Source organism: Harpia harpyja, chromosome 2, assembly GCF_026419915.1.
Source record: "Harpia harpyja isolate bHarHar1 chromosome 2, bHarHar1 primary haplotype, whole genome shotgun sequence".
Taxonomy (NCBI): domain Eukaryota; kingdom Metazoa; phylum Chordata; class Aves; order Accipitriformes; family Accipitridae; genus Harpia; species Harpia harpyja.
This window is the reverse complement of record NC_068941.1, coordinates 226928-252953: the sequence shown is the minus strand read 5'-3', so window position 1 is coordinate 252953 and position 26026 is coordinate 226928. Positions and strand designations below refer to the sequence as shown.

General features: G+C 44.4%; 1 protein-coding gene across 1 annotated transcript in view; it reads left to right on the top strand.

Moving 5' to 3' along the window:
- Positions 1-26026, top strand: part of CFAP299 (cilia and flagella associated protein 299) — a 230785-nt gene that overhangs the window by 180258 nt on the left and 24501 nt on the right. Inside the window, 1 exon segment of the mRNA XM_052811426.1 lies at positions 22550-22692. Coding sequence (XP_052667386.1) covers positions 22550-22692 — 143 coding nt within the window.

The following is a 26026-nucleotide window of genomic DNA, read 5'->3' as shown; positions in this document are numbered from 1 at the left end:
CTGGAGGGGCACAAGAAGTCGGGAGGGGACACAGCCAGGACAGATGACCCAAACTGGCCGAAGGGGTATTCCATACCATGTGACGTCATGCCTAGTATATAAACTGGGGGGAGTTGGCCGGAGGGGTGATCGCTGCTTGGGAACTAACTGGCCGGCGAGTGGTGAGCAATTGCATTGTGCATCACTTGTTTTGTATATTCCAATCCTTTTATATTATTATTATTACTACTATTACTATTACTATTATCATGATTAGCTTCTCCCTCTCCGTTCTGTTAAACTGTTCTTATCTCAGCCCATGAGTTTTACCTGTTTTCTTCCAATTCTCTCCCCCATCCCACTGGGTGGGGGGGCAGTGAGCGAGCAGCTGTGTGGTGTTTAGTCGCCGGCTGGGGTTAGACTACGACAAGCACTTTGTTTGCTTATTACGCTACTTCTGTGAAAAATAATATGTGATTTATGATAAGAGGAATATGGAATTTATACTGTGGATGGGCCTGATGAAGATGCCATATTTAGATTTGGATTAAGAATGAGTTCAAGATACATTTGTATGTTTGTCTAAAAACAGGTGGCTGGTAGGTAATAAAGCAAGAGGGCAGCTGAGCTGTCGGTGAGACCTTTTTACTTTTTCTTGATTTTCTGTGTGCGTTTGCTTTGTCTGAAGGGAGAGCTTAACAAGAACTCCTGCAGTAGGTGAGTTTGATGGGTGCTTGCTCTTGGACAAGGAGTCCTTTTTAACCACAGTTCATGTTCTAATTGTAACTTTAATGCATAATAGCCTGGTTTCCGGAATAATCAAAACAGTCTTCGCTGCGCTGCGGGTGCACACATTTATGTGATGGGCTGGGAACACCGTGCTAGCACACTTGACCAAGGAAGAAACGTATGTAGTGTCTTCTCTCTCCGTAGCCGTGTTGTACCTTACTACGGCAGTGTCGTCAGGGACAGCAATATATTGAGATGAAATGGTTTCTATCAGTAAATGTGCTTTTGCTCTGATGCACCCTTGCTCCAGTCGACTAAACATCTAAAAGTACGAGATGTTAATACATTACTCTCAAGCACTGAGGAGCCCTCATGCACAAACCCAGTCATAGAATATATCATTTAATGGTGGCAGGCCCTCTGTTTCCCAAGCTTCGTGTGTGCGTCTGTGCTATATGTACCATACGTTGCTGATGATGTATTAAGTGGTCGCGACCCAGATTATATCACAGCTCTGATACATTCGGTTCCTCCCCCCAGAGGTGACGTTATTCTGTCCCCTACAATTACTACTCTGTTCACAACCTTCCAGCAAACTACCTTTTGTCAACACAAGCAACTAGAACGTCAAAAGCTATCAGAATAATAGTTGAGGAAGAAAATAGTGTCTTCAAGAGCTGTAAGTTAAAGGCCATGTTGGGTCAAAATGTGTGGGCTATAATGTATAGTAGTTATCATGGAGAGATGGAAGCACAGGTATTACCTTCATTTCCTTATTTTTGTGGTTGTGTTTCAGAAAGTTACGTGTTCCTGCCCTAGCTGCATTGCAATGCTTTTTTCTTACTAATATGCGATTTAGTTAGAACATCTGTATTTTTAAATCAGATGCACTAGATTGTGAGGATCTTGTTCAAAGTTGAAGGGCTGTTTAATCTAGTTCTTCTCTACAGGACTTAAAGGAGCAGTGAACTGCTGGGCTTTTTCCTCACTAAAATCCTTTTAAAGCTATCATAGTACTCTGAAAAACTTCAACAGTGTGTCAGCTGGAGCATTACATTGATTTAAGAGTTAGCAATTTAACTAGAATCAGAGAATGTGTTTTGAACTCTGAACTTGGAATCAGGATGGGTTGGAAGTTGTAGAAGTTGGCCTGATCGGTGATTTATAGATGTTTAGAAGATGTCGAACAAGGATTTTTGAGGCGCAGTGTAAACAAAGTATGTTTATATTAGCGATTCTTTGATGTGAAAATCTATTCAGAAGGTGCCAGGGCACTATCAGAGAACATCATCAAGAACATCCCGATGTGTAATTCCACAGCGGGCATTTCCTGCTCTTACTCTACGGGATCACGCCTTGTCTGTTGTACTGCTGGAAATGCTTGTCAAGGTACAGCAGTTAATGAACTTTTCAAAGAGCTAAAGACATTTTTACAAGAAAGGAAACTAGGATCAGGTAAGTTGCTCTGAGCTAGCTCTGTTAGGATCAATGTGGGGCAAATTTTCAAACGGTCAGAAGTGGTGCCTAAGCAAATTTAACTTCTACCTAAATAAGACAGCATTCGAGAAGTGCTCAGCGTCTGATAGCGCTGGTTTGATATCTTTTGATTTTAGTCCAGGCATTTATTTTGATGCTTCCCGCACTCCGTTCAGTACTTGTGTTGTGATGGCCGCTCAGTTTCGAACGATTGTCCTTCACGCTAGAACCAAGCCACTTCGGTACGTGAATGTGTGCTCGTGCCTGGCATGAAGTACCCTAAAGGTCCAAATGTACAGTTATGAGTGCATGAAAAAAACATCAGAAAGGAAGCTTACTCGGGCATTTGCAGTCCAATTACAACTCTGCAGCAGCTGTCCAGGTGGACTCTTCCCATTCATGGCAGATCTGAGAAACTCACTCCGCTCCGGTGAAGATCGAGGTACCTCCTGTTCCCGGCAGTTACCATCAAGCAGTTCCCACCCTGGACACCCACGCCCTGCCTCGCTTGCTTGTTGACCCTCCGGGAATGTCTTATCATACCCATTACTGCGTCTGCCCCCGTTGAGCCTCCAGTGGAAGGTAGTATGTGAGGAGTGGGAATTTGTCTGTGTCCTGTCGGTGCACAGACACTCCTCCCAGGGCCTAGAGGAGTGTTGGAGGGGTCAGCTGTGCTGCCCAGCTTCCCTCAGGAAACGCAACCCCCCAAAACGCCAGCGCCTTCTGCAGCGGCCAGCAGTGGTTGGGGACTGCTGGGGCACCTGCGGCAGAGTGGCCCCCAACCCGTTCGAACCAAACAGATTTCTGACCCGTCTGGCGATTTCAGCATTTCTTGTGAATATTTATACTTAAGTTTATCAGGCAACTCGAACAACAAAAGAATTCTTATTCTTCTTTAACAGAATAACTGCCTTTCTGAAAAATACCATCTTCTGTATCAGGCAATATATGCCCGATTTCCACTTTATCCGACACTGTTAATTTTACAGTCTCTCATGTCTCTTGGCTTGCTCTGTGGGGCTCCTGATATAAAAAGCAGCTCCTAAAACTTTTAGTATTTTGTATGCTACTGCTGATGCTTCAGATGAGACTTCAAGCACGCTGTTTCTCACAAGAAATAATAGCCTGCACTGATGAACAAGTGGATTATGAATTCAGATGAGAAATAAAAGCAACGTCAAAATAATCCGTCAGGAACAAATGGTGTTAGTGACATGAGGGAAAGGGACATGTGGAAAGTGAACTGTATGGTTTCAGATGTGTTTCTGTAAGCTACTGAATATTTGGAAATATTTCTGATTAAATCAGCTACTTTTTAAACTGGAGCTCAGGATATCTTTTGTCTGCTTGTCTTTTCAGATGCATAGTTTTTATTTTAAGCTGTATTTCATGCTGAAGTGATTGAGGAGTTTTACTGATATAAGCAAGCAGGGTGTGCCTTGGCAATCTGCTGACAGGGAGACTTACGTGGAGTTTCCGGTCGGATTTCATTAGAAATGCAGATAGATCATTTTATCAGGAAGATTTCTGGTCTGCTTATGCTTTTTTTCCCCATGTAAGGGATAGACCACACAAGACGACTTCGGAAGATGTCAAATGCGTGGAGTTCCTGCAGGATGAATGCATTGTTTAATCCACGTGAACAGTACAGGGATGAGGCACGTTGATGGAGCTTGGTCAAGACAGGTTTATAATCACGATTTAGCTGTTGACCGCTGAGCCCCTAACATTAGTTCAAGTTTCCATGGTGTCCTTTCCAGGGAGGTTATTGGCTTCTTTGTATGAAATCTGAGAATTTTATTTATCAGTGTTGTAGGTGCTGGGGCAACAAAAAGTACCACAGCTCACCACAGAACTGTGAAGTGTGGCATTGTGGTATCTCCTTCCAGGTCTCCAGTGGACTGTCAAAAGAGCCCAGAAAATTCATAAAATTAAAGTAGTAGTCAGAAAATGGGAACAATGCTATGCAAATATCTCTATTGGGCCAGGATCCAATTTCCTGTACTCCAGATTAAGTGGATAACTAGGAAATGCAAATAAAAGCTACCAACAGAGAAGGGGAGCCACAGCGCAACAGAGAAGCAAGGGGAGAGCAAGGATTTTCAAGTGAGGCAGAAGCATGAGAGAGGACCAGATCTGTGAATTAGCTTGGAAGAAATCACCAGAGGGCAACGATTCCCTGCTGCTGTGCACGTACATACACGGGCCCATCCTTCTTTTGCACTGAGGCGGTGCAGCCATATGTATGATGATTAACTGAGTCTGAAAAATCGGGACATAGTTGACTGAATCATAAAAGTGATTAGAAACGAAGGCTGTGGTGTAATTTGCGAGACGGGGAGGTGTGGGTCTGTTTCTTTGTGTATTTGAAAGCCTGTTTCCCCCTACGAAGCCTGTCTCTTCACAGCTAATAGAGGCTAGACGCTTGATGGGGAGACTCGATCAACTTAAGATATGTCTCCACCTATTTAAAGGACTAATATAGGCTAATGTCCATCTCTTCTCCTTCCCTTCTTTCTTCCCTCTCCAGTCGTGCGTCTCTTCCACGGAGAAACAACAGCGTTTCCATAAAGAGAGTCTTTGGTAATGATTTCTGTCCTAGTGACACTGATATTTAATTAACGCGAGGCTTTGAGTATTCTGTAGCACTCTGCTGCTCTGATAAAGAAGCCAAACAGAAGCACAGCAGTGCGGTTTCCTCTGGCTTTGATGTTGGAGTACTGCCGTCTTTGGAAGAACCTCTGAGGAAATCATCGAGATGTGAAGGGGAAACCCTCAGAACTGAGTCCTCCGGAGAGGACTTCCCACTGCCTTCCTCACTCCCCTTCCAGAGAGGAATTCGCTTTCCATTTCTGCAGTGAAACCAGTTGGCAGCACAACATACGCTGCAGTTTTTGGTTGTCGTTTGCCTAGGAGTCCATGTTCTAGGGCGGTGGAGTGCTGAAATTTGGACGGGGACAGGAAATATTTGTGGAATATATCTGAAAGTAAATAACTTGTTATACTGTGAGTTAGATACGACAGTTCTTGTTTCTGGCGCACTTCAGTTCAGGTGGCTCAGCCGGGATGAGCGAGGGGATGGTTCCGCAGTGCCGGTCGCACAGCCTCAGCTGAGCCGCAGCGTGAAGCCGGGGTGAGTTGCGGTGCACGCGTTTCCTAGGAAAAACTGGTTTTCCCTTCCGAGGGCAGCGAGGTGTGGTTCTGCTGTCAGCAGTTTTGGCTCTGCGTTGCCCCCCACGGGCTTTCCCGGCCCAGTGGCAGGAAGGGTCAGCCAGCAGGGCTTTGGGAAGGAGCTGGTCTGCCACAGGAGAGAAAGTCCAGCTGGGGCCTTTGGATGGAAAGGCTGGACTTTGATCTCCTGAGCCCCGGGCAAGCCCCGGATGGTCCGTGGTCTCTACAAGAGCTGGTACTGCATCACATAGACTGCAGCATGCCAGCTGTGGGTTATGCCTGCCGGGTTTACTGACTCATGCATGGGAAATAATCCCAGCAGCGCTCTTCTCCCGCAGGTCATCAGGGAGTTGCCGTCATGCACGTGGGGGCTGCAAGGCCTGCATTTGAAGGGTGACCTTGCACCGCTTGATCAGTTGGCAGACTGCCTGAATAGACGCTTACAACGCTAGGAAAAATGGTAAGCGGATTGCCTCTTTAGGTCTTCAGGTTTGACAGGCATGAGGGTATTGGCATACAGTAGAAGTAGTGGGCCAAAGCGTTTGCTTGGGATTTGCCTTCAATATAACGTTGGCCTTCCTTCAGGGCATGAAGTCACCAGAAGTCTTGCCAAAGATGTTTAAGCCTCACCCTTATTTCCAACGCTCCATCTTTAGCCTGAGGCTGCAACTGTGATAAGTCACTTCTCCCACTTTGGCACCCTTTATGATGCCAGTGCTCAGTTTTCTCTTTTTTCTTTTGTCAAGTAAATAACTATTGAGGGGAGAAAAGTCTTCAGCCTGTCAGCCCCATGAGCTGCACATTTAAGTCATTAAAGATGTGACTGTCAAGCATCTCCTTTGTATGACAGATCTGGGACCAAATGCGTGTGAGACCATGGAATAGGCTTGATTCAGTCAACCAAAATTATAGGTTAGCTCTAGTTTTCCCTTTTTTTTTATTGATGGCAGAGTTTTAATGTGGTCGCAGTACATAGTCACATGATTTACAATCAAATGGATTAACCGCTGACTTATGCTTCACATAAGCCTTATAAATCCACGTGCATACCTTCCAGATGCGAGGCAGAGAGCAGTGAGACATCTTTAAGACGTATTAGTGAGGCTATTTTCCAACAGAAAATACACACGTGGGACTAAATCCCACTGACATGATATTTTAGGAGGAATGACAGCAAAGATGTGCTCGACAAGGCCCTACAGCTATTTATAGGCTGTTCTGTCAAATTTAGGGTAAACTTGTCTTTTTGGGGGGAGGGGGTGGGGTAGGGTGGCGGTTTTTTGGTTTGTGGGTTTTTTTTTTTTGTTGCTGTTGTTCTTCCAACCACGTTTGCTGCAGGATTCTTCTGGTTAATTGTGGGCTGCCGAAGCTTTGCATAAAGACATCTGCACAGTGGCACCGCCCTGTAATTACATGGGAAGGGATCTCCATCTTGTGATTTTGCTGGTAGATGGACTTGCCGGGCATTCTTCTGAGTGTGGCGGGAGGTGTGGTGTTTGCACCATCATGGGCTGGAGTGGGAGTTCAGTGAAACAAATCCACACGCTGAGAAACGGGAGGATGCTTGCTGCAGGGCTACAGGGAAGGGCTGCTCAAATGAGAGCTTTCCCCAGCCCCTGAAGCAGCTCTTAAGCTAGGCTATGCTAGCCGGCCGCTTCAGATTTTTTGCCACGGAGATGTGTTTTAAATTAACCGTTGCTGTTGCAAATGGCACCCGCTTCACTCCTGGCCTAAGTTAACCTAGCTCTCGGCAGCACGTTTGCAGTGTGCAGGCATCGATCCAATCTCTGCTGTTATTTGATGCTTTATGCTCCCCAAGGATTTATCACCTTTACGGAGCCTGTCTGCTTTGCATGACTGTGCCACGTCTCGGCTCGCGTTGTTCACCGGGCACGTGGATTTGCCACGCTGGCGTTGCTCTGGCTGGAGTAAAGCGTGTGTTTAAACTGGGAGTTATCGTCCTGCACCAGTCGGAAGGTGCTCGGTGAGGAAGCCTGGTTTGCTTTCACCACATGAGGAGTTGTTCATAGAGTAATTAAGTTCTCTGTCAAAAAAACCACAGGTGTAAAACACAAGGGTGGGTAAAAATGGAGTTCCGGAGGTGCCATTTCTGTACTTGACTAGAAGAGCTGTGAATGTCTGAGTTTGGCCTGACTTCTGCAGCGGAGAGGAATCTTTCTGGTGATTTTCACAAGCCTTGCATCAAACCCAGAGAAGATTGGGGTACGAGGTTTTGCTTGTGATGTGATTTTCATGCTATGTAGTATTTGTAGATACCACAGGTGTGCGGATAAGGAACAGTTCAACCCCAAAGTGAAGTCTTAATCTAAGCGCTAATCATGCTGAGATACTTCTACATGTCTGGTGCAGTTTTAATGCCAGTTCCCAAGTAGTTAGTGCCATGTGCTGTCCTACCTGTGTGGTAAAGGGCATCAGCAGAGTTCAGCTCCGGGGGGTTCAATTAAGAAGTCAGATCGTCGTCTTCTGAAGTCAGTAATTAGGTTGCGTTCAGATTGTTTCCTTGTTTTTTGTTTTCAGCATGAGCTTTTGGGGTCTTTAGTTAGTTTAGGCTGCTTTTTTCAGTCCTGGTTCTGTCTTCTCTTTTTGTTGATTATTCATACTGCGATTGTGCCTTCTGCAAGGCATTCTCCCTTTTGACCATTTCCCAGTGCTCATTTGGACGGATGGCTTGGTTTCTCTCCTTCCACGACAGAAGCAGGTGAATTTCGGTGGTGTTGGAAGTAATTGAAGTATATTTTTTAAATGTAGGTTTCATGTAAGTGAAAATCTTACTAGCAGGAATGCTAAGAGAGAAATTAACTTCCCTGGTGCCTTCCTCAGAATATGTCAGCAGTTGCTGAGAGCAGAGGTGAATCGGGGTGCTCCACCCAAGTGAAGTGGCAGGAAAAATATGCCGGATGCTCAGCGTACCATTTCTCTGGGTGTTAGGTTTGGTATTTATTAAGAAAAATCTGTCAACAACTTCCACAGCTTAACGACAGGTGTTAGGAAAAGCTCCCTACCCTGAAGAGTGTGCAAACTTCTGAGTCCTTTCAGAGCCTACCACTGCCCCACATCCGTGCAGAACCATGAGATCATGGACCGTGGCCTGTTCCCCTCTCTCAGAGTTGGGTAATGAATCCGTAACCAATCCTATGCAAAAGTGAAAAGTTCTTCCTGGTCTCTTCCAGCAGTGCCAGTGTTAAGTACACACAGGGTATACAGCTGAGGTTCAAGCCCTGAGGCTGCCAGGCGGATTTTTATGAACGTTTCAGTAAACAGCATTTTAAAAAAGGAAAAAAAAGGAAGTCTGGGGACGACTAGTTCATTTTAACAGTTGGAGGCATGGCATTCATTACGGTCAAATCTGTTCAAATATCCTTGACAAATACCTGGAAGGAGTGTTCTTTAGACAGGTGGGTTGTTTTAAAAGGTCACTCCTTACAAAAAAAAAAAAGGGGGGGGGGGGAGGGGAAGAGGAGAAAGCTATTAGTTTTGGAAATTCTTCTCCTCTCTTGGAGAAGTAGCGTGGTTGGAAGGGAGGCACTGCAGGTGGCTGTGCAGGACAGGGCTTGGGAGCTGGCAGCACAGGTCAGGCTTGACCTGCCCTCGAGTCGGGGAAAACTCGGTGGAATCAGAGAGGTGCCTTTGAGAAGTCTTAGACCCTGAGCAGATCACGTAGCGTCAGGCAGGTGTATGTCAAATTTATTTTTAATTAGGATTTCAAAATCAACAGCCCAACTGACTTCTGTGCCTGGTGACAGGAAGAAATGAGTATGCTTTTATATGATCAAAACCATCAAAACTTTCATACATTAAAAGCAAGATGCTGCTGCTTTGCTTTGATTTTACTTCCTTTCCTGTCTTTCTCCTTTTAGTTCATTTTGGTTGGTTGGGTTTTTTTTTTCCCCTCTTTGTGGAGGCTTGAGGACTTTGGTGGATGTTTGATCTGCTTTTTAAGTTTTATGCAGCTCTCTAGGGCCAGGGATCTTAGTTTTGTTTTGATTGACCTCAGTAAAGCTGTTTTTTAACTGTATCATATAAACCTTGAGCCATCAGTGAATGCTTGTTCTATCTGGCAGGAATTTTTGCAGTGGTCCTTCAGGTCTCATAACTTAAGGAGAGTTGAAGTGTGTATGTGATCGCACAGCAAATGTTTGTGAACCCCACGGCAGCTACTAGAAGCTGCTGTCATCATACCTGGAGTTCAGCCCTCCTGTTTTTTGTTATCAGAGTATGTTCCCCCTGCGGTTTTTGATTTCTGCTTGCTCTCCTTTGCCGTTCTTGTCCCTCCTAGGTTTCATCAGAATTGGCATCAAGAGAAATGACATTTTATCAGTTTTAGTAAACTGCCCATTTGTACCTTGGTGTGAATAAATTCAGGAAAGAGCTCGTTTTGCTCCTTCTGGAGAAGGAGGTCGCTGTAGATGTTAGCACGGGTTGGCCCCTCTGCACCTGCCAAACACAGCTAGTTTTCCAGCTGCCCAGAAGGCCAAGGAGTAGCAAGGGGAGGCCTCAGAAAAGCAAACACTTGCTTGTGTCAGCAGAATCACTGCCTTGAAGTTGTTATTACGGAAGTAAAGATGACCCCAGAGCGCGAGGGGGTGATGTATTCATTTCAGTCCTTGCCGTTCAAGAGGAAGGCTGTTAAATTCTATGCAACTTGTTGCTTTTTTAAGGTGTTCGTTGATTCCTGTTTAGCTAGGTGGTCTGGTACAAAATAAGGACATTCTGGTATCGTAGTGAATTGTGTATATGTATCTCCTTAGGGGAGGACTTCTCTATGTAACAGAGTCTCTGAAAGTAAATTGCTCTGGGGGGTTGTTGCCCAAGAGCAGAAGAGTCCAGACTAGCCCTGGCCCTGTGGTTTGCCTCGATGACTGGAGCTGTAGGTTGTCAAAACAACGTGTTTGCCAAGGCAGTGGGACATCCTGGGGTGAGCACAGGTTATGTCTGTTGCGAACAAAATAATGCTGAGTTTTGTAGATTTGCTGGCCAAGACGGACTCCACGTCTTGTGAGACAAAGCCCCGATCCAGGGGAAGATGCTCAGGTCGCTCCGCTGGGTTGTGCACACCCAGCCAGAGCCCCGTGCGGCGCCCGGGCCGGGGTGCCTCTGCTCATCCAGCAGTGCAAGCAGGGAGATCTGTTTTCCTCGTTTAATTTCCCAGGCTGTTTTTGACAGCCCGTCTGTGTGACCTTCCCTCAGCTGCAGTCCCCAGGCCTGTGACCAGCGTGCCTGCGCTCTGTTTGCACTGCCAGCATGCTCCCTCAGCCATGTCTTAAACAGCGGCTTTAGAGACATCTGGTTTGCTGAAGTTGAGCTATTTGTCTAATCCCAAAGCTACATGTGAGTCCCGTTTTATAATCCCCCCAAGAAAAAATGTAACTGCCAGAGATTCTGCAACCGTTATCAGCACCGAAGGGGCGGCACAGATCGTGTTTTATTCTTAGGTCAGTGGAAAATAGGAAAAGATTTGGAATTTGGAAAAGTATTTGCTTATATTTGTCCATGTAGTTGTAAGAGGTCTTTTCTCTCTTTTTTTCTGTCAAACAAAAACAAAAAACCAAACCAACCCCCCCCAAGTTCAAAGATATGCAAATGAATCCTTTACTATTTTTACAGTGATTTTTCTCCACTGGAAAACAAATTATATAAACAGACTTCTAAAAAGAAAACCTCTCAGAACTGGGCAGAGGAAGTGTTCCTCCAGTACGACCTGAAATAAAAAAGCAGCACACCTGCCTCCAGCTGGTTTCCCTGCGTCGCATGCCTCGCACAGCCCCAGCTATGTGAAGTCGCTTCCAAGTCAAACAAGTAGCAATTTTTAAGTAGCACCTAAAGAGGAACGAGGCCAGCCTTGCCAGCAAAACCCCAGCCCCTAAAGGTTCCCGCTGCACAGGCTTTATTTTCCTTTCCCTGACCCATTTGCACAGAGTTGTTAGTGATGGCCTGGCCTGCCTCCCTGTACACAGCAAACCAATAATAAATAGCAGGCAGCTGACACCCCGAGACACCTGCAGCACACCGAACACTGGGGGATTGTTCATCCCGCAGACCCGCGGGACCGTGTGCTATGGGGAGACTTCTCCTGGCTGGGTGTCCGCCCAGATGCACACGGTCGGAGAGAAAGTCAAGCAGGAGAGGTCTGGGGCCCCGAAAGGTTTCTTGGGCAATTAATAGAAAATTTTTTTTTTTCTTTCCGTCAGAGGAGGAACAAGGATGACCAAGATGTGAATACAGGAGCCCTCTGTGCAGCGCTGCCGTTGTCTGGGGGTCAGGCTCATTCGTGGAAATCCAGTTGGTACAATATTTGGGCAGGCTTTGAGCAGTCCCTTTCACTGACTTTAAGGCATACCCTTATTATTCTAGTTTCTCATGCCTCACTACTTATTTATTCATAAATCAGGTGTTTGCCAGGGAAAATACTTTGATGCCCTTCTGATCGAGCAGGTACAGGAGAGCGAGCTGAAAAAAACCCCCACCCCAAAACCTTTAAGCAATATTTATGGACTTTTGAAAGTTTAGCTTCTTGGAGAAAAAGGCTGCATTTCTTCTCACATGCTTTCCAGGCTGAAATCTTTTGCTAGTTTATCTAACAGGACAGGAACAGATTGTGGTGGACTTTAGTCTGCTGGTTTTCTGTTTTTGTGACCCAAGGACAGAGCTTTCCCAGGATCAGACCGCTGCCTTTACCATCAGCCAGCAAATCCCCTTTGACAAGTGGTGTTTTGCCTTCGTGTGTCCTTGTTACAGGTGGACCGTAGAACTGGAGCTCGTAAAGACTTGGTAGGATGCGCTTATTGTTAGCGTACAGTTCTCTGGGTTTTCATGTAGACAGGGTACAGAACAAGATCGTTTCTCTGGTGTAAGTGAACGTGTCGTGTGGCCGCGCGGTAGTCTCGATGCAGGAAAGATGCCTTTCCTGTCTCATTCAGCCAGACTTGGCTATTGCTTTTCACTTAGAAGCTGCAGAAATTGGCGTTGCTGTAAAAAACAAGTAGCCCAGGGCCCTTGCCATACCTGTTGCTTGCGTGTGATGGGGTTATCTCAGCATCTCTAGCTCTTGCTGTGGCTTTTGATGGGCTCCTGCACAGCCTTGTGTCCTAATAACAACATCTCTTCCTGCCCCTCGGCTCCCTGCAGCACAGTGGGGGCTGGAGCAGTCCAGGCAAGTGGGTTTTACTGCCCGCTGTCACTGCGTGCTCAGGAGGATTTCCATCTGGGCTTCTTTCAGGCACAGGAGTAAGGACGCTTTTTCTCGCACATCTTCAAGAAAACTTGCGTCAGCTTTCCTTCCAGTGATTCTTGAGTTGAGACTATTTCTTTTTGCTGGGGATGCTTGAGATTTCATATCGAAGTTACTATTATGACAGAGCATCAGCTGCAATGATCATTTGGAGTACACGTGTGTATATGTATTTGTTGACATGCAAGAACCACTGACTTGCTACTGACAGTAAAATAATGTGGCTATCAAACACGCTCTGAGCTGATGTATTTGAAGTGAAATGAGAGGAAAAGCTAGTGGTGCTTTTTTCCTTCTGGTTTGTTTCAGAGCTAAACTAATGTTGGAACTGAAATGCCAAGAAAAAAAAAAAAGGCATTTAGCTGAGGAAAACAAGAACTGGTGAAAGTTTAATGCAAACAGAGCTCAGCGATGGGGCAAATACTGAGAAAATGGTGAAACCATCCAGGAATCTCAGTAGATTTTGCTAGGGACTTACCTGCAAGGCAGTTTGTTTTAACAAAATAAGTTTCAGGGATGCTTTTTTAAAAGAATGAAATGTCATGGAAGGTTTTGGTCGACAAAGGATCCTTTTTGTGAAGTTTTCCCTCTTCTTTAAAGTCTCTTTTACCATGCAAGTCCATCCATGGCTGTAGCATTGGAGTAGGCACTCAGCCTCCATTTTTTCCCCGGTTTCCCCACAACAGGGAGCTGCAGTGACCCCACATCCCCTAAATCCTTCATCCTGCCTCTCGGCTGGATGCCATGGAAAAATTGAATGCTGGAGCTTGGCAGAGGGATTTGGAAGAAGCGCACAGGAACTCAGTTTCTGTAGCAGGCATGAAGCGTTATCCTGAGCAGCTGGAAAACCCCTGTTTTTATTTCAGTTCGTATGGGATCATGGTAGTCATGATAAGGTGATACATGATGTCCTACTGTGGTGCAGTCACTCTCTCAGCCAGCACCTTAGCGGAGCTGGTGGTTCAAAAAAATTTTGTTGATTCGAGAGAGCATAAACAGGCTGAGATGGCAGCTCTTCTGGGCGTTCTTGGGTGTTCTTCCCTCAGCTTTCTCTCTTAATGTACTGAGTTAATTTTTGGTTTTGGCTTTGTGTTTCTGAATTTACTAAAAGGTTTGTAGTTCGTAGGTAGTTTTAAAGAAAAGCTTGCTTCCCCAAAAGGTTTCAGGAAGCATCTGCACTTCTCTTTTTTGATAGGTCTTAATTAAAAAGCAACCCCCCTCTCCCCAATCCTACACTTAAATTCAGGTGGCGTGGGGGAGTCCTGCACTGGCTTTTCTTTTCAGTTTGGTTTTGTTTTTTTTTTTCTTTTTCTTTTCTTTCTTGTTTCTTGTTGTTTTCCTTCTCTCCCCTACCTTTCCTTACATACAGACAACTGCTTTTATATGTCTGCTGCTTTCCTCCTTACGTCCCTTAATTCTGCTCAGAGCGTTACCTGCAGTAACTATCCGTCATCGACCCGGAGAGTGAACGCTCCTCTGCCAGGAAAACTTGCGTTGTTCCACGTTAGCTGAACCCAAAGGCTGTGGCTACCTCCTTGCTGCTAAGGCTGACTCCGTATGTCTGTCTGAGCAAATTTTTGGTTGTGTGTGCATTTCTGTTTTTAATAAGCTCCTTTTTTTTCAATGCTAACAGAATTAATCTAAACTCACACTCTCAGCAGGTTCTTCTCAGCCAGAATATTGTTTTCAAACTGAGGCAACACCCTGTTTACATAGATAAGCAAATTCACAGTCCACAGAGCTTCTTCCAGTTCGAGCAGCTGCCGAACACTTAACAGTAAGGGACTGGGAAGCACATGTTTCACATACGTAGCAAACATTTCTTCTTCCGAAGGGTAACCAGATCTTTTTTTCTTCTTTTCTTTTTTCTCTTTTTTTTTTTTTTTTTTTTTTCCTGAAGAGTTGAAAGCTAGAACATCTGCTTCTTGGCCAGCCGTTCTTTCCCACAAATGCTGGTTCCCAGGTTCAGAAAAGCTTAGTTAGGTTATTGTGCGTGTATGCATCTTGGTGCCTGTGTTTCTGAAATATGCCCAGAACCACACCAGGGGAACACAGGGAACTCTTAAACAAGGCAAACTCTCTTGTGGACCTATGACTCGCACCCCAGCCGCTGCTGCAGAGTGCTTCGGCATGGCCGGCCCCGAGGACCGTCGCCGCAGGCAGTGCAGCAGCTGGGCTGCGCTTCCTCAGGCTGTTTGTGCAAAGGGTCTGCAGTCTCAATAGTCAGGGGCTGCTCTCGGGACATAACTGTGAAGGTGCCTGTCCGGACGGATGAAAAGAGTGGGTGCACACAGTCGACTTCTCAAAGAATTTGGCCCCAGTGACAGAGAAACATGTTTTCTCTATCTCAGTTGCCTATTTAAATTATTCTAACAAGTTGGCTGCTTTTCTTACATCCTCAAACTGCAAAGCTCTTTGAAAAAAAAAAAAACCAAACAAACAATGGTACAGGCTGTGCACAGCAGAGCTAGGGTTGAATCTAGACTTGGCAGTACTTGGCAGGTGAGAGCAGCCTCGCTCTCAGGATCTTTCTGAGGTGCCTCGGCCTCAAAAACGTCCCCTGAATGCTGCATGTGATGCCCTTTGCCTGGCACATAAAAGCACAGAATGCAGACAGTCCCTAACAAAAGCCCTGAACTCCTTCCTTCAGCACAGCAGTCTTCCGCTTACCCCGGTGAAAACTGCACCTTATCTGACAACTGAGGTGTTGGGCCTTGAGTAATGATTCTAGCAGCTGCATGGTCTGCCCTCAGTGCTGTTCCTGCAACAGCAGCGTGAACTAGGTCTCTGTGAACCACTGAACAGTTTTACCGTTTGGTACAAGGTACAGCGCATAACTGCTTTATATTACGGCACAGTTTTTGTCTCTGTGTTTCTGCTAACTAAATAAAATATCCAAGAGCACTTCTGCACGCTCTGGTGTCCCAGGTTAGCACCGGGCAGTGTTTTCTGGGGCTGGAATCCAGCATTTAGGTGCTGAACAGGGAAAGTGCATAGAGATGCTATCTAACTCCTACGGTCAGAGCTTGAAGATACTTTAAGTAAGGAAAAATAACCAAGGCAAACATAAATTTTGTATTTGTGTGAGTATGCATAAGGATCTCTTTTTTTTTTTTTTTTTAAATTTGCATCTACCTTTAGACCACATCCTGCTTATTTTGGGTAGATGAGAAGAAAGCAGAGTAAAGGCTGTTGCGATCTCTTACTCTCAAAGTCCTTGGTTGTTCTTCTTTTGTACGGTAATAGGCAGGTAAAAGATAGGTGTTTTTCAAAAGCCCGCTTGGCATTTTTGAGCATAGGAGAAGGAAACTGAAGTCATTTCAGACATATTACAAGTTTTAGAAACGTTTCAAAGTTAGTATAAGTAAGAGAATGGTATTTCCGGATGAAAATATGGGATGCGCGGAGCGCGTTCTAGGCTTGCTTTAGTGCTGGTTCAATCTGTCTGCTAAAAGGACAACACATTTCTGCTGTACTCTGCTCCCTTCACCCCAAATCAGATTGTGCAGAAGGTAAAATCCCAACCTGTAAGCCCATGTTTTATGCTGCTTTCAGTCCCAGCTACCCAAGAGAATAGGTCAGCAAGTTATTCCTACCTGCAAAGCAGAAATGGTAATAGCATCTGGTTTAAAGAGAGAGAGGTGAGGTCCTTTCTCTGACTACTGTTGCCCACTGGTATTTCTATTAGATGTAACGTGATCTGCAGGTGGCAAATAAGGCCAAACACTAGGCAACAAAAATAAATTGCTACTCATTAAAAATATATTTCAACTGGTAATGTATTTTACACCTGTCCCTTTCGGCCTAATTGTGCTTGTTCCCCTGGGTCCCCACCTGTGTTATTGTCCACATAAAAAGAGCTTCCTCAGTGAATTAGTAATTCACTCCTAAATATTGTCTGTCTTTACTTTCTCGTCATCTACCTTCAGTCTGGCATGCTATTAAAGGACTCGCATTACGAGACTGTTTCACCAGACAGCAGGGCTGGTCTCTTTATGCTCCCGTATATTCTCTTTCTCCAGCTACGCTGCACTTGAACACGTCTGCGTTGCAATACTTTCATAGAAAGCTGAATCGCGGCACGCTCCAGTTCATTTGCCATCTCGTAGGTCCCAGTCCAGCGAAGTCCTTGGATGCAGTTATAAAATGGCTGTAATTAGTGCGTAGGACATACCCACAAACTGTGCTGAGGAGGTGCTGAAAGAAAATCCCATATTAAAATGTTTTCTTTCACAGAAGGAATGTTCTGCTCTGAGGACTGGGGATAGAAGAAAGGCAAGGGTTTCGGGCGAGCTACAAGTTTTCTTAAGATAATTGACACCCATACCTTTTAATCCCTAAGAACTACCCGTTGTTTTTCCCCCACCCAGGGATATTAATTGGTCTTAGAAACAATGTTAGCCCTTGCTGTACTGCTAGCATAGAGAAGAGGTCTGAGCGCTGGAGAGCTCATTTGCAGCATCACCTTACGAAAAAATGAAGACAGCCTTCTGTTATGTGGGAATGATCACAAATCTGAGGTCTTTCTCAGAAGGCTAATCTCTATCAATAGCTTTTCTTTTCATAAGCAGCATTACTCAGCAGCAGACTAAGATCACAGGTCGGACTAACCCCACACTACGGCAGTGCAGGGCAGATACTCGTACCGATTCCTCCAAGAGAAGAGCGGGACATGGAGGAGCGATGTGTTTGGCAGGTCCCTTGGTTCCACCCTAGTGCTCTAACCAGAGAGAAACGATCCTTCGGGTGTGGAATATTTCAAAGAGCCAGATTTAACTTAACGTGAGGAACATAATTCTTTCTGGTAATGTTACCAAAATAGGAAAAAATGCAAACAAATTCTCCTCCAACCTGGCAAGTCTGATCAGCGCTCACCAGTGTCAGTGGAACCAGGTCTTCTGTCTCTGATGAACGTTGAACCTGTTTTATGATGCGTACAAATATACCCCAAATGATGGGCAAGTCCTGGCATTTAGGCGTCCGTGGTAAGGTCTTGTTGGGAATCAAAACCAATTTTAGGAAACGTGTTTCAATGCATGAAGTAACATATATAGGAGTGAATCATTGGCAGGTGGTGTTTGTTTTTTTCTTACAACTTAAAAGCTCGCAAATGGAACTAGACCCCGAGATAGACAATATTATCTCAAGTATCACGTGGAAATTGTGCACAGAATAGTTTGTTTCCTTTTAAGATAAAGGTGGAAGGCCTTTGTGGTTGCACAATCCTGCCTTTTAAGGAGATGATTTTAGTAGCTTTTGAAGCACAGCTTGAAGAACATGCTTCAAAACCTGGGAAAACTCAATACTCAAAGCAGCCCACTTATGGGCTGGACTCTTACTCAGCCTAACGCTAGCGATGTATAAGCAAACTGCGAGCAGGAGGCAAATGTAATTTGTGTCTCTTCTAAAATCCTTTTATACCCCCTCGACTGTATATAATGGCATTAATATATGTGAGAATCGAGTCTGCAGTGTTTACAAATGATGGCAAAAGGAAAGCTGTGTTTCTATTTTTCCTGCCTGAACAGCTTTTCTGGCTTTCCTTTCTTTCTTTCATGGTTTCGAAGCACAACACAGAGATCACACGCTTTTCTTTCGTTGGTTTGAGTGAGTCTGATGAGACAGCTCTCAGGTTGCTATTCAAATTAGAAGTGTGTGCAGGACGCTGGAGTGGATCTTCATGATTGATCGGGTGTGTGTCATGAATGAGAAGGCCCGCCTGGTACTTAAAATATTTGTCAATACATGGATTTATAGGAAGCAGCGTGTACCATGGTGTACGTCTTGCAAAAGTTTTGTAGTTTAGGTTCGGTACGGAAAAATTCCCCGAATATCATCCAAATTAACTGAACCTCTGGTATTTGGGGGGAAAAAAAAAAACATGTGAGCATTGAACTAAAAATCAAACGCCTCAGTGCTTCAAGTTTCTACCTGTGCCGGAAGTACTGAGGAGTTGATCTTCTTTCCATGTTTGTCCCCGTGTAACTGTCCTACTTCCAATGTTTCTAACTGGTAGCATAGGACCTGATTTTGGGCTAGGTGAAGCCATTGTGAATTTTACTTGATTTCTATGATCGGTGGTGAGTGGGAGAAACACACTTACTGGAATGCTCTGGTAGGGCTGTGCGTTAAAAGGCAAACAGTGATGGCAATAGAATCGTACAAGTATTCTGTGTAGTTAGAGAAGATCGATAAATGTCTGGATGAGTTGGTTTGTTGGGTTTCTTCCATCTGGTTTGAAGTGTGACAGGTTGGTATTAGTCTTTTCCGAGGATCACATACATACACTCCTGAAGAACGTGTCCCTGTATTTAGCATAGGCAAGTGCAGCTCCTTATAAATGTTCTGCTTTTGTCTATAGGAAGCAGCAGCTACAAATGGTTTCGGAGTAATCAGAGCATTGGCATCCCACAATATTTGTCTACTGTAAAAACATATCACTGGAGATGGAAGTGAGAAAGATGAGCGGCGAAATGTAGGATGCTACTCTGTTCCAAATGGTGGTTTACTGATCTTGAGCTTTATCCACTGCCTCAGCCTCTCCCCCATGAAGAGATTTATATTTATATAAATAAATGTAAGTACTTGGAGATATTTATATTCATCCCCTAGAAATACCACATCTCCCTCCTCTGTGGGCTTAAATCTTCCTTTGTGCCACCTGTGAAAGACTTAGACCTTTTTTCGTATAACTTACTTGAACTTGGATGTGCGGGCTGTGAATTCGGTAAAACCGTAGCTGGTAAGAGGCGGCTCTCAAAGCATTTCCAGTAGCCGTCCTCTCACCTGCTAACACTCCTCGGACCACTGGCCTTAAGCACGCCGCTCCCACTGCCTTCTCCAGCATCAGTACTGGAAGGAGCGTGACATCTGACCTCACTCCCAAGTGCAGAGGCCACGTTTTTGAGACGTATCTGAACTTCGGGAGAAAATATGTATCGCTTGTTCTCTGGGGTGAGTCATGCAGCTAAGGCTTTCTGAACCCATTGGTTTGTGTCTCTCTTGCACATAGCTAAGGAACATGTCCTCGTATGCGTTTCCTGACCAGCAAAGTATGGGGTTCATCTCCAGCCAAGAGAGATGAGTTCCCTGCGGGACTCTCAAAAGCATCGGTACCACTGGTTGTTTGCTGCGGGGATGCGTGGGCTTTTATGGGCCAAATTTATGGCTGAAGCTGAGGCACAACTCCATGGCTTTTAGCGAACTTGCATCTCTGCGTGCCAGTGCTGAAGGCAGGATTGCTGCTGGTATTTACTCCACTGAAACTACGAGAATTCCTCCGTCCTTCGTGCAACCCCGCTTCTGTGTGCCTCTAGCGACTGACCAGAAAAGTAGGAAAAGGAACTCTGTGTTGCTAGGTGGTCGTTTTAGGTCTCTTCCAACTGAACTGTTCCGTTCTGTTCTGTTCTGTTCTACTTTGCTCTAAATTGTAGTAATTGTAAGTCAATTTACCCCAGTTGTCAATAGGTTCAGTTGTTAGGCCCGAAAGCTGTATGTAAGCATAGCTTTCAAACCCCGTCTTAAATTAAAGCTTTTTCGTCTTTTGCTATGTAAGTTCCTGAAAACTCACAGGTGGGTGTAAAGCACAAACTCTGTGCTTCACAGAATTTGTTGTGTTAGTGACAAATAGGAAGAGTACCGAAGAGACTTTTAGGAGATTTTCCTGTTCATGAGTTTTATGGTATTTTTATTCTGTCTTTCAGTTACTTTTTAATCAGGAGCTTTATCGTTTTGGGAGGAAAGAGTGCAAATTTTTGCAAGTCTGTTGTATAAAAAGGTGTGACAATTAAAAAGTTCAGAATAACTTAAGAAAATTCAAGCTGATTCATAGTTTAATGAATGAATGCTTATAGGTGGTTAGAAGTGAATCAGGGATGAGGAAAGAAGGGAAGCAGTGTTGAGAGATGAGAAGGATCAAAGGCCTTTAGTTTTGAGGAGGAGTCCTCAAAAGTGTACCTTTAACACAGAACGTTTTTGTTTGGGTATTCCGGTTGCTCTCTTAGAGTTCGTAAAGCAGTTTTGATGGTAGTATCTATGCTCGCCTGTAGTTCCGTGTTGCTTTATAGCTGATAACGTGTGAACGTTATATTAGGAGATTAATTTTATAAGCGGAAGAGCCTTGAAAGGTAGCTGTCCGTTTAACGTTGCAAATAATATCTGCCAGCTTTTCAAAACGATTGGATCATACTGCGCAAGTCAAGGCATTCATTTAAAACTAGCTTTTCTGAAGGGCGGTGAATCCCCTTTCCAGATGCCTGATGTGCACCTAGTCTTGTATTTTAACATAGAAGCAGCGTACAGTTGCCTTGGTGTGTGCTGGGGACAACCTTATTTTTCTCATTGCCTCATATCTGCCCTTACCTGGCTCTCCAGACACATAAACCAGTTGTTCAAAACGGAAGGTGCTGGGGGTGGGGAGGGGACGTATTTCAAGATGGTCAGATGTAGTACAGGAGATTCTTCTGACTCTTCCTATCAACAACGTTGACGGTACAGACTTGCAAAATGAGCAACACATGTTTTGATGGAATTAAATGTGAAATTGAAAAAGGAAACGTGTTTCAAGTATAACAAAGGCTTGCCAGATAAACCATTACACTCTAGAAATCTGCTGCTGTTAAAATAATAAACGTTTTTTGAAAGAGTTCCATGTGGTATTGTTTCCATTTCCCCCACATTCAAAAAAGAAATATCACTGGATTTCAGTTGAGTAAAAACAAACGTGTACAGCTAACAAATACTGTTATACCTCACCTACCTAATAACCTCTACGCTCAGCGTTAGTTTTCCTTATGTGGATCCTGGGATGCAAGAACCCTTCTGTCTTGCAAGTCCACACTCATTCTACCAGTTCTTCTTGCTTTTTGTGTTGCGGTCGTGTGTGAAAAAGAATTGCCTTCCACCAACCTATTCTCTGTTCAGCTGGAAGATAAAGCAAATAAAAGGTAAAGGAACGGAGGAGTAGAGAGTAAATGGGAAACGGGGCTTCCCAGCAACAAGCGGTTATAGAAAGCCATCCCATTGGCGCCTTCGTCCGTGACGTGCATCTCAGCCCTAAGGCAGAAAGTAATCTCTCGCAGCCGGAACCGCTGCTGAGTGAATGTGTCGCTGTCCTCCAGGTGCCTCCGCACCACCTTCAAATCAGTGCTGACACAAGGAGGTGCAGCAGCTAGACGCGTAATTGGTTCTCCTACTTGTAGCCACCCTGCTTTAGTCAGGTTTCTTTCTAGGTACAGATTTTGTTTTCTGTTTGTTCGCTTGTATTTAAATTACCAGATTTTTGCTCTAGATCTCATTAGCTGTTAGGAATGAAACAGTACAGGGGTTGTCTTGCAAGAGAGAGGGCTGGCGAAGTCTGCTCTGTTCTCTGGTCACAGCGCAGAATAGAGAGGTGTACGGTAAGCAGTTTCCGGTCCGTCGTCTTTCTGAAAAGCTGAAAATCTGCTGTGAATATTAAATTGAGTAAGTTTTGCTTTGGCTGTAGAGGTGCATCCCAAAGAAAATAACTTTTTTCACCCTTCCTACTTTGGTCCAGTAATTAGTGCGTGGACAGTAGCGTTGCAGAATAGCCAAACAAAACCACCCTTGCTTAAAAATAGGTGTCCGACGGCATTAGACCGCTTTAGGATTGTGTGCGTGGGGCTGGCGGATACGGCCCAGGACCTGTGGGAAAACCCTTTCGAAGTGGCAGCAGGAGACGTGGGGAATACACGAGGGCATGTTGTGTGACACTGCATTTATATTTATTTTTACTGCAATGCTGCCAAGCTTGTGTTAAGAATATGCTGTAATAAGCCATAATTTAAGCGTCTTAATTTCTAACAGAAGCCTGGCCCAGGTGAAGTTGAAAATGTTCCTATACTCTCTAAATACATTTTTATATGGAACTCTGTGCACGTATGTGTGTTTCTGTTCTTCATTTGTGGCCGCCTTTGTGTTTTCCAGTCCATCATCTTCGTTCGTGACCGAAATTCTCGTCGCCAGGAGGTGTCTGCATACATCGACTACGCCCACAGACTGACAACAGATGATTTTGAAGCCTACTTCAGTGGGAAGAAAAGACTTTTCCCTCGGAGCACTGATCTGAGGTATTTATCTTGACTTTTCATTTATTTGTATTTAGGCAATATATAGAGAAAGAGTTAAATGTTTTGGAGTAGGGAAATAGCTTATGAAAGCGTTTTTCACTGAAAAGCACACACCGTGATCAGAACTAGTTGTGGAGAACGCTTTTAAGAAGGGTCCCTGTCAAATTTACTTAGTGCAGACCATAAAACTTAAGCAGGACGTTAGAACCGTCGCCGGTCTCTGCATCTCTTGTTACCCTGAGGAGTCCGTAAACAGCGACGTGCTTCGATCACGCATGATCGCTTCTGGAGCGATGCTCTCTAGAGCACGCTTCTGGAGATGGCACAGGCCACACAGCTGCAGTGAGCGATCGCCGGAACATCTGCAGCTTTGCCTGCTCTCCACAGAGTCCACGGGAGGGTGCTTTGCTTTGAAAGTGGGCCGCCCGCAGGGGTCTTCCAGTGGCAAATAAGATGGTGTGCTACCTGTGACTAACGAGAAACATCATCGATGAGCTTTCTCACTGAAGAATGTGTTTTCCTTAACGTACACCCTGGGTACGAGAGCCCGGAGATAGACATATGAGAGATGTTTGTGCACTTCTCTTGGCGGAGGCCAAGTTGAAAAGGCTTGGTGCAGCAAAGCTTGCAGTCTGACTGAGGCCTGGGACCGTGCTTAGCACCGAAGCAGTATGTGATCCGGCAGGCAGGTGCTGTTGGACACGGCGGAAGAGATGGTAAAACTTTCAGTGGACTGGTGTTGTGAATCATGATGAGAGTCTTCTCTTCCCACGTGTGTTAGAAGGTTAAGAACTGCGGACAACTAGCTGCAGTGTCATGCGCAGTTACTGTCTCCTGGTGAAAAGGTGTCTAGTACAAAGGAGTTTAATGCATTTTCTCACTTTTCGGAGAGTGGCTTTCTGTAACGCAAATGGCTGCAAATACTGTTCAGTCAAACTCTGGTATGTGTCATGGAGCGAGAAAGCAGCAAAGAGTGTTGGAGGGGACAAGTGGGCCGGTGAAGGTTTTGTGTTATTCGTTCACGGGACAGCAGATGTCAGTCATAAGGCAGAGATACTGAAATCTCTCAGCACTACCTGAGAATGGGAAGCAAAAATCCTGATTTTTCGCTTTTAAATCACAGGGATGAACAGACAGTTGCTGTTTATGACTGAATTAAGAACAGGAGTGAACATAATACTGCGTCTGCTTTGCATAGTACGTTCTTTCTACGTATTAGGATTTTGTTAGCGACTCATAAATAAGCCTTTTTAAATCATTGTTGTCGTGTCCAATAAGAAATGTCACTGTTGTATCCAGTAGGTGTCCTTAGTCCTGGTTATTCTGAGTTGAAAAATTCTCATTTACTGTATGCTTCAGCCTCTTTTTCCCTCCCTTCTGTCAAAACCAGGATACACTGCAAACTTCATGCATGGCTCACTATGTTCGTTCTTTCTAGTGGCAGAATATAGCTTCAGGTGCTATTTCATTTAACCTCTTTGTTAAAAACCAAAAAGGGTGGCGCGGGGGGTAGACCGTTACTTATATATGGGATTTTATAATTAGAATGTAACCCATGCAAAACTGCATTTGAACTTTCCAGCTGAACATAAAGGGAAGTTAAGGTAAAGCATACGCAGTGCCAGTAAGGCTAGTTTGTTTTATTTTTTATATGTGTGAATGTATGCACTGTAGTTCGTGAGGTTCATATACAGATATGTAAATATATATCTAATTATACCTGTATATCTTGAAGTTTTAGCGCATTGTACATTGACTAAAGAAAAAGCCTTCACTTTATGTTAAATGGTGCGGTTCTTGATGTGTCGCGTATACAAGCTGCTTTTTCATAAAAGCCCCATCTCTGCACAGAAAATCTCTGATGACATTTATGTATGCCGTGGTCCACTGGAATTTCCGGGCACCCCATTTTGCATCAGTTAGGTGTTTTCGGAGCGGCGCGTTTCATTCGCGCTGTCTCTCGTGGTTATCGTTGAGAATGCTGTTGGACAGATAGAGGACAGGCACGAAGCAGCCCAGGAAGAAAGACTTGGCTAGTACTGTACTGATTTAAAGATTCTCGTTGGCAGAGAACTTACCATGTCCCCTGAAAACCTTTTTATTGAGTAGGTAAAAACATCCTGTTTCTTGGTTGGAGTCTTAAATTTGAACTTCACCTGCTGGATCCTGTATTTGTAGTTGCATGCCAGGTTAAATACAGCTTTAGGATTCGACAAGTTGTAATTACATAGCCTGTCATCAAAACGTGTCTTCAGCCATTCTTCAGTAGTCTAAAAAGAATTTTCTTACAGGTAATTGTACATTTAACGGTCATCCTTCATCTTGGCAGCATTGTTCCTCTGCCTCTTTGTTTTCTACCCAGCTTCTTCAAAATGTGTCAAGAATGCTGTTTGTGAATGGGGATAATTTGACTGTATGTGTAATTTTGTGCCCTCAGCTTTGAATCTCTTGTCGAGCTCCGAATCTAATTCTTCTCATCACATTTTTCTTCTCTGGATACTTACACATTTACGCAAGTATAAAAATGTCCGACTATAGATGGCATATCTACTTCTCGGGCTGAAAGACTGGCTATTTCTGTCAAAAGCAGTTGTTCCTAAAAGTTGTCGTATCAGTTTAAGTTGTTCCAAAATGCTGCCTTCTTTAAGAACAAGTCAGTTTGGGAAGCTGCCTCACTCAGAGCTTTACAAAGCTGTTACTCTTGGTTGTATTTACTCTTAGTCCCTTGGGAGATTGTAAATCTTGCATTTTGCAGGAGAGCTTGCTATCTTGTGCAGAGCTATCAAATTATCTTTTAAATATGGAAATCCATACTTTGCTGCGGCATATTTTTTCCTTAGCTGTCTGAGGCTGTCAGAAGATACTAAACTTGGTCTTAAGTACCCTCTGAATCAGATTCTTGTTCACAATGCAAAGTAAAAGTAATGAACAATTAAGTTTGTGTGATATTCATACTTTAAGTCCGGTGGGTAATATCAGAGGCTCTTGTATTTGATCTACGCGGTTCCTCTGAGTATATTTGCCATTTTATTGCATTGCCCTATCGAGGGAGTATTATTTATATGATATAATCCTCATTTGGTTCCAGTTTATTAAATGAAAGGAATGTGTTAGGCAGTCAGTTCTTAAGAGGTCTGGAATCTGGACTGTAATTGAATCCATACCCTCTCAGCTAATTTATGTAATCTGATGAGAAACAAGTGTAATACAATTTGTTCAAAGAAAATGGAGAATGTTCGCTCAATGGAACCATACCAAAAAAGTTCTGTGAATGAAGCAGCACAGCAAAAGGCGAAGTTCGGGCTGCCTTCTGTCTGATCAGCCGTACTTTGAG